Raw genomic sequence first — 15,262 nt, forward strand, 5'->3', positions numbered from 1 at the left:
CCCTGGGGCAAACCTATGGTTGTTCCTGATCGGGGACCACACCGAGGCTCCCAACACACCCCTCTGTCACCTCCATTGCCCCCAGATACTTAATGTTGCCGCCACCACTGGGTTTGTCGTAAACGTTTTCGGGGCGAGCGGTAGTGGCGCCGTCACCAGCGCTTTTAAGCTTGTTCCTTTACAGGACGCCATCTCCAACCTTTTCCACGCTGCCCCCTCTCCCTCTATCATCCACTTACGGATCATCGCCACGTTGGCGGCCCAGTAAGAGTCGCCCAAATTCGGCAACGCCAGTCCCCCTCTGACCCTGCTACGTTGCAGGAACCCCCTCCTTACCCTCGGGGCCTTCCCTGCCCACACGAAGCTCATGATGCTCCTATCTATTTTTTTGAAAAAGGCCTTAGTGATCAATATAGGGAGACATTGAAACATAAATAGGAACCTCGGGAGGGCCATCATCTTAATCGCCTGCACTCTGCCCGCCAGTGACAGCGGCTGCATATCCCACCTTTTGAAATCCTCTTCCATTTGCTCCACCAGCCGTGTCAGATTGAGTCTGTGTAAGGTTCCCCAGCTCCTGGCTATCTGAATCCCCAGGTATCGGAAGTTTCTTTCCACTCTCCTTAGCGGCAGGCCATCTATCCCTCTACTCTGGTCCCCAGGGTGTATTACGAAAAGCTCACTCTTCCCCATGTTAAGCCTATATCCCGAAAAATCTCCAAACTCCCTCAATATCTGCATAACCTCTATCATCCCCCCCACTGGATCCGCCACATTTAGCAGTAGGTCATCCGCGTAGAGTGACACTCGGTTTTCCTCTCCCCCTCTAACCACCCTCTCCATTTCCTGGAGTCTCTCAGCGCTATGGTTCAATTGCCAGCCCGAAAAGTAATGGGGACAGCGGGCATTCCTGTCTTGTTCCCCTATGTAGTCGAAAAAACTCCAACCTTTGCCGATTTGTGACTACACTTGCCATTGGGGCCCCATAGAGGAGTTTAACCCAACTGACAAACCCCTCCCCGAACCCAAACCTCCTCAGCACCTCCCATAGATACTCCCACTCTACCCTATCAAATGCCTTCTCTGCATCCATTGCCGCCACTATCTCTGCCTCCCCCTCTGCTGGGGGCACCATTATCACCCCCAATAGCCGTTGCACGTTGACATTCAATTGTCTCCCCTTTATGAACCCTGTCTGATCTTCGTGCACCACCCCGGGACACAATCCTCTATCCTCATTGTCAGCACTTTTGCCAGCAACTTGGCGTCCACATTTAGGAGTGAGATAGGCCTATAAGACCCGCATTGCAGCGGGTCTTTATCTCGCTTCAGGATTAGTGATATCGTCGCCTCCGACATTGTCGGGGGTAGGGTCCCCCCTTCTCTGGCCTCATTAAAGGTTCTTACCAGCAGCGGGGCCAACAAGTCCACATATTTCCTATAAAATTCCACCGGGAACCCGTCAGGTCCCGGGGCCTTCCCTGCCTGCATGTTCCCCAGCCCTTTAGTCACCTCGTCCACCCCAATTGGCGCCCCCAGGCCTGCCACCTCCTGCTCCTCCACCCTCGGGAACCTTAGTTGGTCCAGAAACTGCTGCATCCCCTCTTTTCCCTCCGGGGGTTGGGACCTATATAACCTCTCATAAAAGGTCTTGAACACCTCATTTACCTTCCCTGCTCTCCGTACCGTGGTTCCCGTTTCATCCCTAACTCCCCCTATTTCCCTCGCCGCTATCCTCTTTCGAAGCTGGTGGGTCAACAGGCGACTCGCCTTTTCCCCATATTCATATCTCATCCCCTGTGCCTTCCTCCACTGTGCCTCTGCCCTCCCTGTGGTCAGCAGGTCGAACTCCGTCTGGAGTCGTCGCCTCACCCTGTATAGTCCTTCGTCCGGGGCCTCCGCATATTTTTTATCCACACTCAAAATCTCCCGCAGTAATCTTTCCCTTTCTTTGGCCTCTGTTTTCCCCTTGTGAGCCCTGATGGAGATCAACTCTCCCCTGACCACCACCTTCAGCGCTTCCCATACTACCCCCACTTGGACCTCCCCATCATCGTTGGCCTCCAGGTACCTTTCGATACATCCCCGCACTCTTCCGCAGACTCCCTCATCCACCAATAATCCCACATCCAGTCGCCAGAGTGGACGCTGTTCCCGCTCCTCTCCTAGTTCCAGATCCACCCAATGTGGGGCATAGTCTGAAACAGCTATGGCCGAGTACTCCGTTCCTTCCACCCTCGAAATCAGTGACCTTCCCAAAACGAAGAAATCTATCCGGGAGTATACCTTATGGACATGGGAGAAAAAGGAGAACTCTTTGGCCAGCGGCCTAGCAAATCTCCACGGATCCACTCCCCCCATTTGGTCCATAAACCCCCTAAGCACCTTGGCCGCTGCCGGCCTTCTTCCGGACCTGGATCTAGATGTATCTAACCCTGTGTCTAGCACGGTGTTGAAGTCGCCCCCCCATTACCAGGTTTCCTACCTCCAGGTCCGGGATGCGTCCCAGCATCCGCTTCATAAATCCCGCATCATCCCAGTTCGGGGCATATACGTTGACCAGCACGACTTCCATTCCCTGCAGTCTGCCACTCACCATCAGATATCTGCCCCCGCTGTCTGCTACAATGTTCCTAGCCTCGAACGACACCCGTTTCCCCACCAATATGGCCACCCCTCTATTCTTTGCGTCCAGCCCTGAGTGGAACACCTGTCCCACCCATCCTTTCCTTAACCTAACCTGGTCCGCCATCTTCAGATGCTTCTCTTGAAGCATGGCCACGTCTGCCTTCAGTCCCTTTAAGTGCGCGAACACTCGGGCCCTCATAATCGGCCCATTTAGGCCTCTCACGTTCCACGAGATCAGCCGGACTGGGGGGCTGCCCGCCCCCCTCCCCTGTCGTCTAGCCATCACCCTCTCTGGGCCAGTCCCACGTCCCGGTTCTGCGCACCCACCCGCCCCCAGGAGGCGCATTCCCGCCTCGACCACCTTTTCTCTTACCAGCTCCCTTTCGATCTCCGCAGCAGCAACCCAGTTGCCCCCCCCCCCCCGCCCCCCCCCGCTAGCATGGTAAGATATGAACCTTTACCCCAAACCACACCTCCCAAGGATCTCGAAAAGATATCCCCACTTCACCCTATCAAATGTCTTTTAGACATCCATGGATACAATTACCTCTGGTTTGGGCACAGGGGAGAAGAAAGAACAATATTTGACAGTCGGCGTATATTGCTGACTCTTAACTAAGCCTGTCTGGTCTTCCGCAATCACCTCTGTGAGGCAGGGCTCCAATCGCAGCGCCAACACCTTAGTGAATAATTTAGCATCTATGTTTTTTTTTCTATTTTTAAAAATAAATTTAAAGTACCCAATAATGTTTTCCAATTAAGGGACAATTTAGCGTGGCCAGTCCACCTAAGTTGCATATCTTTGGGTTGTGGGGGTGAAACCCGTGCAGACACGGGGAGAATGTGCAAACTCCACACGGACAGTGACCCTGGCCCGGGATTCGATCCCGGGTCCTCAGCGCCATAGGCAGCAGTGCTAACCACTGTGCCACCGTGCTGCCCTTGGCATCTATGTTCTGAAGCTATATTGGGGAATGGGTCAATATGACCCACATTTCGGAGGGGCCTTTCCCTTCTTCAGGATCAGAGAAGTAGAAGCCCGTGTAAGTGTAACGGGAAATGAACCCCGGTCTTTCTTGGCATTTCCCTTATGTGGCACCTTATACCATCGATCAGATGGAATTTTATATAAAATATTCCCAAAATCTGGGCAAAACGGGACTAAAATCCTTGTGTGCAACTTCTTCCTACATGTCGTGACTGGGCCGGAATCTTCAGACCCGTCTCAGTATGGTTTTCCCTGATATAGGCAGGAAAGCGGGCCGCAGCCAGGAGCTATAAGGGCGTTGCCCCATTCATCGGCAGCTGCCCATGTTCTTTGTACCGGGTGATGTAGTCTCTGTTAGAAACATAGGAGGAACATTATCTCAAGCCAAATCTGATGCCTGAAGAGGCCAGAGTATTGCCCCAAGGGGGCTCCTGACGCCGACAGGAGAGAGGTCGACAATACGGGCGTAGAAATGCAGGCATCGGAGGTCTCCGATAGGAAGCAGACAGTGCAGCAGACTCCAACAGTGCATCCACCATGGCATTCACGTCGGAAGCGGCATTCGCCGTTCAGGTACACACCGCCCGGTCCAGCACCGCGAGTCAAAGAGCACCGTGGATATGAAGAAGGTCCACCGCCCTCCTACTCCGCAGTTGCTGAAGGAATCTTCGGACTTTGGAGAGGAGGGATATAACCCGCACGAGACCTACAGTGTTGGAGCAATCAACTTCCACGTGAGTCTCGCCGAAAATGAGCACTAAAGGGGCAGGGAATCCTAAATCGTCCATAGTTAAGTTCTGTATAAAGTCGGCCAGGTATGGTACCGACAGTACTGACCAGGTTGGAATCTAGTGTATATTGTAAATACGAGTAGAACATAGAACATACAGTGCGGAAGGAGGCCATTCAGCCCATCGAGTCTGCACCGACCCACTTAAGCCCTCACTTCCACCCTATCCCCATAACCCAATAACCCCTCCTAACCTTTTTGGACATTAAGGGCAATTTAGCATGGCCAATCCACCTAACCTGCAAGTCTTTGGACTGTGGGAGGAAACCGGAGCATCCAGAGGAAACCCACGCAGACACAGGGAGAACGTGCAGACTCTGCACAGACAGTGACCCAGCAGGGAATCGAACCTGGGGCTCTGGTGCTGTGAAGCCACAGTGCTAGCCACGTGTGCTATCATGCTGCCATGTGTGTTAATAAACCAACTTTTCTGAAATCTACTCGGTCCAGACTCGTTTGTGGTCTACAGAACTAACTTTAAGTTTCTTTTGTCCCATTATGATCTCTATTTGCCTTACACCCACATCCCTTTTGTAATTTAATCTTTCCTGACTTCCACTCCATCACAGGCTTTTTCATTTGTTCTTTCCTTTCCTTCCCAAGCCTTGCAAAAAAACCGTTACATCTGTAAACACCCCCAGTTTTGCTGGTTTCACCATTAACTCTGTTTCTCTCCACAGTTTCTGCCTGATCTGATGAATGCTTCCAGAATTTTCTGTTTTTAGTTCAGATTTCCAGCATCCACTTTTGTTCCTCTGAGCTACACTTTGCTGCTCTGGTTAACATTTTGTTTGCTGTATTAGTTGCTGTTCTGTATTGATTGGAAGGTTGAGTGTTGAATCTACTAAAACTTACTGGTCTCCTTTGAATTCATTCATAGCTATTTCGGAGTAAGGGAAAGCAACAGAAATACAGTAATAATATTCTGATCCTACAAGGCTCTTATCCATGTACTCCCACTGAATGCAGAAATTTTTGCTTTTAGAATATTAATTTGATCCTCCATGAAACTTTCAATATGTTTGTGTTGTTGTACAAAATAGTATTGTACCAAATTTACTTTTTGGGGGTAAAAGGTCAGCATTGAAAATGCGAAACTGATGAAATATCACATTCTGTACATTAAGAGTCAGAGATTTGGTTTCTCTCCAGACTGTGGTCCTCTTTATTTTCAGTACAACAACCATCGTGGCAGCAGCAACAACTAATGTAAAGTTCCAAAGCACTTTGCAGAATCATATTTTAAAAATGGATGTGAGTCATAGGCTTAGAGGCAGTGGCGTTACGCACTGTGCCACAAGACCCGTGAAAGACATTGGATGTGGTAGGAAGTGTGACCATGAAGCTTTTGAGCCAATGTAGATCTCCGGGAACAAGGATGATGGGTGAGTGGAAGGGCATGAGATAGAACATGGGGAACAGAAGTTTTGATGAGTCAATTTCCAAGGGGGCTGATGTCCAGGAGACCATTGGTATAGCTGATGCTGGGGGCTAACAAAGACATGAATGAGGCATCAGGCAGCAGTTGGGCTAGGTAAATGATGGGAGATGGAATTAGATCGTGGGAAAGATATGGGGTCAAGGTCAGAAGAGATGCTGAGGTTACTGATGGGCTGGTTCACCAATATAACAGGGCATGGTGCAGATGGTGTTTGCACCTTCATCCTTGAGGTGGATACAATGCTTGCATTTTAACATTGTATCAATACCTCTGTCCCTGATACTTCATCCCCATACCGAGACATAGCTCCAGTCCCATCCCAATCCTAACTCCATCTCCATTCCCAGTTTAATAGCAGCTCCACCCCTATCCCCCTTCACAGCTCCAAGCCCAGCTCCAAGCTTCACGCTGCAGAGGAGGAGCATGTCCACGTGACATGAGGGATTAGCGCATGCCCAGTGCCGGTTGCCGGTGCCCTCAGATTGACGCTCTGCCGAGTTTCCCGACAGCTGCTGCTAGACCAAGTCAAGAGCAAATCCCGTGCTGTTCGCAAATGGCCGCACCCTTGAAAGTATGCATTATTGGCTCTGGAAACTGGTGAGTGGAGTGAGGGAGTTGGTGTGTGCTGCTGTTTGCTTGTGACATGGTGTCGGGGACTGTCAGCAGGCGGTAACACTGACCGGTAACCCAGGGCGAAGATTACAATTGTTGCATCGTTTGAATTCAGTTTATTTGGGATTGTATTGACGTTTCCCAGTGTAGACGGCTGCATTATTTTGAAACACTTATGTGGAATAATCTGTGGTCCTAGTAGTGTCTCTTAACTGCATTATGTCCTATTTTTACGAGTTTCCCTGTTGCATGCCATAAAGGGAGAAGATATTTGAACGTACTTGCCAGCTTTGAATTGACATTTTGACATTTCAAGTGCAGGATCACCCTTTCACTCGGGGTAACATTAGCAGAGGTTGATATTTAAATGAAGCCCTAATTCACCACGTCAGGGTTATCTGAGAAGATCTTCTCATTCAGTATGTAACATTTAATTTACGCGATGTAAGAGTGGATTTATTTTCTCTAAGCCTCTTTACATTTATGCATTCTATTGTTATCTCCCTCAGCTCTCCCAATGTTTAATGTTCTGTGGCTTGGAAGGTGGCAGAGGAGAGTCTGGGTTGAATTTCCCCGTTTGGTGGTGGTGGGCTAGTCTTGTCGTGATTGGATTCGCCACATGAGGAATTATGAGTGTGAATCCGCACATAACTCTGTTCCTCGAACCATAGAATCTCTACAGTGCAGAAGGAGGCCAGTCGGCCCATTGAATCTGCACCGATCCTCGGGAAGAGCATCCTACCAAGGCCAACTCCCCTTCCTTATCCGCATATCCCACCTAACCTAAACATCTTTGGATACGAAGGGGCAATTTAGCATGGCCAACCAACCTAACCTGCACTTTGGACTCTCAAAACCATGCTAAACCATGCTGTTCTCTATAATCTAGCAGGTAAATAAATAATTTGCATACATTTTGCAGACTGATTTATCCAAATTGAAATGTATTGATGGTTAAAATCTACATTTCTCTTTGTGTGATCTGGGATATGTTGGTAGAAGAGCTGGATTTAGCACTTTAAATACTCATAGCTACTACTAGCTGCCTTGAATTTGAGCTAAAATTGTGCCAATATAAAAGCAACCCGACAATGAAGTATTTGTATTAATTTCCAGAAATCTGCTAGCCACAAATACAATCACCTGGTTTGCCTGAGACTGCTTATCCTAAATGCCTGGGAATTCATTAAAAAAATACATAGAATGTACTTGATAGTATGGTATTAGATACCAAACTACCAGATCCTCGATCGTCAAATCTGCATTTCTCCATATTTTGCAAACTTTGTCCCAGTGGGTATGTATTTTACAGCTCATCAGGCTGGTACAATACCTATAAATCTATTGGAGCAAGAGAGCCAGACAGATTTAGCAGTACAATGTAAAGATTGGGAACTGGTCAGAATTGCTGAACTCTCAGAAACTGAATTATAGTAAATGGGGATTTTAAAAGCCCCTTTATTTCCAGCCATTCCTAAAACAGTTTTCCACCAATTCACATTCAGACTTAATAATTTGTTGACTTTCCCCCCATATTGCTTTTGTGTAATTCATTGGGATGAAATAACTTTGATCAATAAATCATTGAAAACTGAAGTGTTGGCAACATCGCTAAAGAAGAGGAAAAACACCCAACACACACCAGTTGGGCCAATTCACCCGTTTGGTACTGTACTTTCTATGTAATATTCAGCTGTGAAGGTAATGCAACAATGTAATTTACTATGTGAAATTTCATGGAATAAACAAACTACATAGATGTCTGTTGTCAGATCAATGAAAATATTTGATGGCTACAGTAATATGTGCTACATTATGCTATGCTGACTGGTATGTTAAACCAGTTCAGTGGATTCTGTTTCAGTGTTCAACATAAAGTTAACAGAGATCAGGAGACCATCAGATTGTTCATTAGAATATTGTATGTCAATAGTGTGGTGGGCAAAGTACAAGTTTTCAAAAAATAATGCCAACCTGTCCATAATGTAATCCATCCAACCTGCATGTTAGGCACAATACTGGAATAACTGTGTTATTGCCTTTTAATAGTTCCCTCAAGCAAATGGGGATGTATTTGAGAACTGAGAATTTAATAAATCTTCAATTTATTTCTGTTGTGTTGCAATGAATTGGCACTTTGGCCCATGCTGACAATTTGGATAAACCAGCTCTGACAATTATAAAGCATTCTGCCAAATATCTCAAGCCTGCTGTCAAATCAACCGTGGACAATCATAGAATCATAGAATTTGCAGTGCTGAAGGAGGCCATTCGGCCCATTGAGTCTGCACCAGCCCTTGGAAAGAGCACCCTACCTAAGCCCACATCTCAACCCTATCCCTGTAACTGAGTAACCCTACTTAACCTTTTTGGACACCTTTTTGAACACTAAGGGCAATTTAGCACTGCAAATCCACCTCACGTGCACGTCTTTGGACTGTGGGAGGAAACCGGAGCACCCGGAGGAAACCCACACAGACATGGGGAGAACGTGCAGACTCCGCACATACAGTGACCCAAGCCGGGAATCAAACCTAGGACCCTGGAGCTGTGAAGCAACTGTGCTAACCACTATGCTACCATGCTTTGTTTGTGTGAATTAAGTTTTGCATTTGACTGTCTTGATTTTATATATGATGTGGAGATGCCGGCGTTGGACTGGGGTGAGCACAGTACGAAGTCTTACAACACCAGGTTAAAGCCCAACAGGTTTGTTTCAATGTCACTAGCTTTCAGCGCTCCGAAAGCTAGTGACATCGAATCAAACCTGTTGGACTTTAACCTGGTGTTGTAAGACTTCGTACTGATTTTATCTAGGTATTCCTTCAAAAGCAAAACATCATTGTGTCAAAGCCAAAGAAATGGTTTATATTTTTAGGTTCTCCAGATAAGAATTTGGATGTTATCCTGTCCGATTCCAGAAATCCTTAGTTATGTTCTTTTCCATAACCTCAGTAGAAAGTTAGCGTTTACATTCTGATTCAGATGTGGCAAAATAGACAGTTGTGAGTAACTATCGCCACAGTCCCAAAGGACCATAGTCTGCTTTCCCCTTTGAGAGAGAGCTGACTGGTGGTGATTTAACCTGAGGGTCACCACACCTCAGGCGAGGGGCAAGATTGAGGATCATGAATAATCTCAGCCGGTATGGGAATTGAACCCATGCTGTTGGCTTCGCTCCGCATCACGGGCTAGCAGTTCAGCTGACTGACCCCCATTAGTTGTGAGTAAAAATCATATATCCTACTGTATACTGCATTGTGCTGCCTTAGAAAGGGGAGTCACTTGGTAAGTCGTTGGCTCCTGCCACACAACTGTCACCCCCGACCATCAAGATCCACTGTGAAACCTTGGACAATGTGGATCATTTTCCAGACCTCGGGAGCCTCCTCTCGGTGCAAGAAGGTATTGATGATGAAATCCAGCATCGACTCCAATGCACCAATGCAGTCTTCGGATGCCTGAGGAACAGTGTTCGAAGAGTGAGACTTTAAATCCAGTAATAAGCTCATGGTCTACAGAGCAGCCATGGTCCCTGCCCTCTATGCATCAGAAACATGGACAATGTATAGCAGACACCTCGAGTCCCTGGAGCGATATCACCACCGTTGCCTCCACAAAATCACTAGCAGGATAGGCATACCAATGTGAGCGTCCTCTCCCAGGCCAATATCGCAAATATCGAGGACTGGTCATGCTCGACCAAATGGGACTGATTGTTTGCATGCCTGAAACAAAACCTGGCCCCCTATTGAATCACAGAAAATACAGTGCAAAAGAGGCCCTTTGGCCATTCAAGTCTGCACTGACCTGCCTACGTAATCCCATTTGCCAGCAGTTGGCCCACAGCCTTGAATGTTATGACATGTCAAGTTCTCATCCAAGTACTTTTTAAAGGATGTGATGCAACCCACATCTACCACCCTCTCAGGCAGTGCGCTCCAGATCATCACCACCCTCTGGGTAAAATTGTTTTTCCTCCCATTGCCCCTCACTTTGAACTTGTGTCCCCTCGTGACTGAAATTTCAACTAAGGGGAACAGCTGCTCCCTATCTATCCTGTCCGTGCCCCTCATAACCTTGTACGTCTCGATCAAGTTGCCCCTTTGTCTTCTCTGCTACAGTGAAAACAACCCAAGCCTATCCAACCTGCCTTCAGAACGTAAATGTTCCACCCCAGGCAATATCCTGGTGAATCGCCTCTGCACCCCCTCCAGTGCAATTACATCCTTTCTATAATGTGGCAACCAGAATTGCACACCAGTACTTCAGCTGTGGCCTCACCAAAGTTCTGTACAACTCCAACATGACCTCCCTGCTTTTGCAATCTGTTATTGATAAAGCAAGTGTCCCTATGCCTTTTTCACCACCCTATTAACCTGCCCTCCCACCTTCAAAGATCTATGGACAAACACGCTAAGGTCTCTTTGTTCCTCAGAACTTTCTAGAGTCATGTCATTCATTGAATGCTTCCTTGTCAAATTTCTCCTTCCAAAGTGTACCACTTAGATGGGTTAAATTCCATCTGCCACTTCTCTGCCCATTTGACCATAAGACATAGGAGCGGAAGTAAGGCCATTCGGCCTATTGAGTCCACTCCACCATTCAATCATGGCTGATTTCAACTCCATTTACCCGCTCTCTCTCCATAGCCCTTAATTCCTTGAGAAATCAAGAATTTATCAACTTCTGTCTGAAAGACACTCAACGTCCCGGCCTCCACCGCCCTCTGTGGCAATGAATTCCACAGACCCACCACTCTCTGGCTGAAGACATTTCTCCTCATCTCTGTTCTAAAGTGACTCCCTTTTATTCTAAGGCTGTGCCCCTGGGTCCTAGTCTCCCCTGCTAATGGAAACAACTTCCCTACGTCTACCCTATCTAAGCCATTCATTATCTTGTAAGTTTCTATTAGATCTCCCCTCCACCTCCTAAACTCCAATGAATATAATCCCAGGATCCTCAGACGTTCATCGTATGTTAGGCCTACCATTCCTGGGATCATCCATGTGAATCTCCGCTGGACCCGTTCCAGTGCCAGTATGTCCTTCCTAAGGTGTGGGGCCCAAAATTGCTCACAGTATTCTAAATGGGACCTAACTAGTGCTTTATAAAGCTTCAGAAGTCCATCCCTGCTTTTATATTCCAAGCCTCTTGAGATACATGACAACATTGCATTTGCTTTCTTAATTATGGACTCAACCTGCAAGTTTACCTTTAGAGAATCCTGGACTAGGACTCCCAAGTCCCTTTGTACTTCAGCATTATGAATTTTGTCACCGTTTAGAAAATAGTCCATGCCTCTATTCTTTTTTCCAGAGTGCAAGACCTCGCACTTGCCCACGTTGAATTTCATCAGCCATTTCTTGGACCACTCTCCGAAACTGTCTAAATCTTTCTGCAGCCTCCCCACCTCCTCCATACTACCTGCCCCTCCACCTATCTTTGTATCATCGGCAAACTTAGCCAGAATGCCCCCAGTCCCGTCATCTAGATCGTTAATATATAAAGAGAACAGCTGTGGCCCCAACACTGAACCCTGCGGGATACGACTCGTCCCTGATTGCCATTCCGAAAAAGAACCTTTTATCCCAACTCTCTGCCTCCTGCCTGACAGCCAATCGTCAATCCATGTTAGTACCTTGCCTCGAATACCATGGGCCCTTATTTTACTCAGCAGTATCCCGTGAGGCACCTTATCAAAGGCCTTTTGGAAGTCAAGATAGATAACATCCATTGGCTCTCCTTGGTCTAACCTACTTGTTATCTCTTCAAAGAACTCTAACAGGTTTGTCAGGCACGACCTCCCCTTACTAAATCCATGCTGATTTGTCCTAATCCGACCCTGCACTTCCAAGAATTTAGAAATCTCATACCTACAATTTTCCATCTTTTTTCTTGTTCCCTTCTTGATGTCTATATGATGACCATAATGTCTATAACTTCCTGTAACCAAAGACACTCGACCTCACTGTTAACCACCCGGCCAATCTTTGTGTCATCGCAAACTTCCTGATCCTAACTCCCTGCGCACCCCCCCCCCCCCACCACCACAGGCAACATAGATGATGAATAATAGGGGGCTCCGCCCAGATCCCTGTGGTTGGACACTGTCTTCTAGTCACTAAAACAGCTGTCTGTCATCACCCTCTGTCTCCTTCAACTAAGCCGATTTTGAATCCACCTTATCAAATTACCCTAGGCGGGATTCTCCACCCCCACGCCGAAGTGGCCGCGCCATCTGGCGCGGAATGGCCCCGATCCCGACCGATTCAGGCCCTGACAATGGGCCAGTATCGGGGCCGCGTCATCTACCCGCGCCAGGCCTTGTCGCCCGCGTAAAAGTGGCGCCGAATAGATGACACGGCCGGCGCCGCATAACGGACGTCATCCGCGCATGCGTGGGTTGGCCGGCGCCAACCCGCGCATGCGTGGTTGCCGTCCTGTCCAAATCCACCCCGCAAGAAGATGGGGGACGGATCTTGCGGGGCCGCGGAAGGAAGGAGGTCCTCCTTCAGAGAGGACAGCCCGACGATCGGTGGGCACCGATCGCGGGCCACCCCACATTCAAGGTGAAGCCCGGTGCAGGATCCCCCCTCGCCCCCCCACAGGCGTTCACGCACCGCCCACGACTGTAGCGACCAGGTGTGGACGGCGCCAGGGGGAACCCGCCGTTTTGGCCTGGCCGCTCGGCCCATCCGGGCCTCAGAATAGCGGGGGTGCCGGAGAATCGCCATTTTGGGTATCTCCGGCGATTCTCCGGCCTGCGGCCCGCGAAACCCGACCGGCCCGTTCCCGCCGCTTGGGAGAATCGCGGGAGGGCGTCAGACCGGCGTCCCCGGAAATTTCGGCGGCCCAGGCGATTCTCCCAACCGGCGTGGGAGTGGAGAATCACGCCCCCTGTATCCCATGTGCATTTGCCTTCTCTTTAAGTCTCCCTTGTTAAAGGCTTTGCTGAAATCCAAATGAATTACATCACACCTGGTCACCTCTTCAAAACATTCAATCAAATTTATTAGACACGACCTCCCTCTGACAAAGCCATGTGATTATCCCTGATCAAACCTTGACTCTCCAAGTGGAGATAGATTCTCTCCTTCAGAATTTTATCCAATAGTTTCCCTACCACTGACCCGAGACGTGCTGGTCTGTAGTTCCCTGGCTTATCTCTACAATCTTTATTACATAGCGGAACCACATTAGCTGCTCTCCAGGCCCCTGGCCACTCCCCTGTGGCCAGAGATGAATTAAAAATTTGGGTCAGAGCCTCTGCAATCTCCTCCCTCGCCTTCCACAGCAGCCTGGGACACAATTCATCCAGATCTGGAGAATTGTCCACTTTTAAACCTGCCAACACATCTAATGTCTTGTCACTCCTTATGTCAATTTACTCAAGAACCTCACGAGTCTCTCTTCCTGAGTGCCATACCTACATCCTCATTCTCTTGAATGAAGACAGATGTGAAGTATTTGTTCAACACCCTCACAGTGTCCTCTGGCTCCACCCACAGATTGGCCCCGAGGGAAAAACCTGGTTATCCTCATCTCATTGATGGGATTTTCCCTACTTTTACCAGCTAGAGTTTTCTCATAATCTTTACTCTCTTAATTACTTTCATAAGCTCCTACCTGCACTTTCTGTACTCCACTAATGCCTCCGCTGATTTGCTCCCCTTGTACTTGCTAAAAGCCTCACTTTTTCTTCTCATTGAATCCTGATTATATCTGGCCATAATAATAATCTTTATTAGTGTCACAAGTAGACTTACATTAACACTGCAATGAAGTTACTGTGAAAATCCCCTAGTCGCCACATTCCGGCGCCTGTTTGGGTACACTGAGGGAGAATTCAGAATATCCAATTCACCTAACTGCACGTCTTTCGGGACGTGTGGGAGGAAACCGGAGCACCCGGAGGAAACCGATGCAGACACGGGGAGAAGGTGCAGACTTTGGACAGACAGTGACCCACGCCGGGAATCGAACTTGGGTACCTAGCACTGTGAAGCAACAGTGCTAACCACTGTGTTACCGTGCAGCCTTTGATGGTCCTCTGGGCTTGTTACTCCTTCCTATCACTCTGGAGGGAGCATGTTGGGGCTGTACCAGCCCAATTTCCTTTTTGAACACCCCTTCCCCCCCCCCCCCCCCCCCCCCCTGCTTTTCTGTAGATTTCCCCACAAGTAGCTCATCCCAGTCTACAGTGGCCAGATCTTGCCTTATTTTACTAAAATCTGCTCTTCCCCCAATCCAAAGCCTTTTTTTGAAACTCATCTATTTCCTTGTCCATAAGAAGCTTAAATTGTACCATGTTGTGGTCGCTATTACTAAAATGCTCCCCCATCACCACCTCAACCACCAGTCCGGCTTCATTCCCTAGAATTAGGTACAGCACTGCGCCATCCCTTGTTAGACCCTCTACATAGTGACCTAAAAGGTTCTCTTGGATACATTTTAAGAACTCCACTCCATCTTAGCCCTTAACACTGACTATCCCAATTAATGTTGGAAAAGTTGAAATCCCCTAATATAATTACCCTGTTGTTATTTTTACCACCACAAATTGCATACATATTTGCTCCTCAATTTCCCGCTGACTATCTGGGAGAGTATAATAAATACCTAGCAATGTGGCTGTCGCTTTTTTATTCCTAAACTCTACCCACAAATCTTAATTTGATGCCGCCTCCAAGATATCATCTTTCTTTATTGCAGTAACTGACTCCTTAACTAATAATGCAATGCCTCCTCCTCTGTCTCATCTGAAGATTCAATATCCTGGGATGTTGAGCTACCAGCCCTG

At 48.0% G+C, this 15,262-nt stretch overlaps 1 protein-coding gene across 3 annotated transcripts in view; it reads left to right on the top strand.

The window, feature by feature from the left end:
- The first annotated feature begins 4,211 nt into the window (after window positions 1-4,211).
- gpd1c (glycerol-3-phosphate dehydrogenase 1c) overlaps window positions 4,212-15,262 on the top strand; it is a 47,466-nt gene continuing 36,415 nt past the window's right edge. Inside the window, exon 1 of one of the 3 annotated variants that reach the window (XM_072508706.1) lies at window positions 4,212-4,350. Coding sequence is in view for 1 of the 3 variants with exons in the window: in XM_072508704.1 (XP_072364805.1) it covers window positions 6,401-6,444 (44 nt within the window). In the remaining 2 variants the exon portion in view is untranslated. Of the gene's footprint in view, window positions 4,351-6,299; window positions 6,445-15,262 lie in introns of those variants that run through there. The other 2 variants (XM_072508704.1, XM_072508705.1) reach the window with 2 other exon arrangements.

Source organism: Scyliorhinus torazame, chromosome 6 (assembly GCF_047496885.1).
Source record: "Scyliorhinus torazame isolate Kashiwa2021f chromosome 6, sScyTor2.1, whole genome shotgun sequence".
Lineage (NCBI taxonomy): Eukaryota > Metazoa > Chordata > Chondrichthyes > Carcharhiniformes > Scyliorhinidae > Scyliorhinus > Scyliorhinus torazame.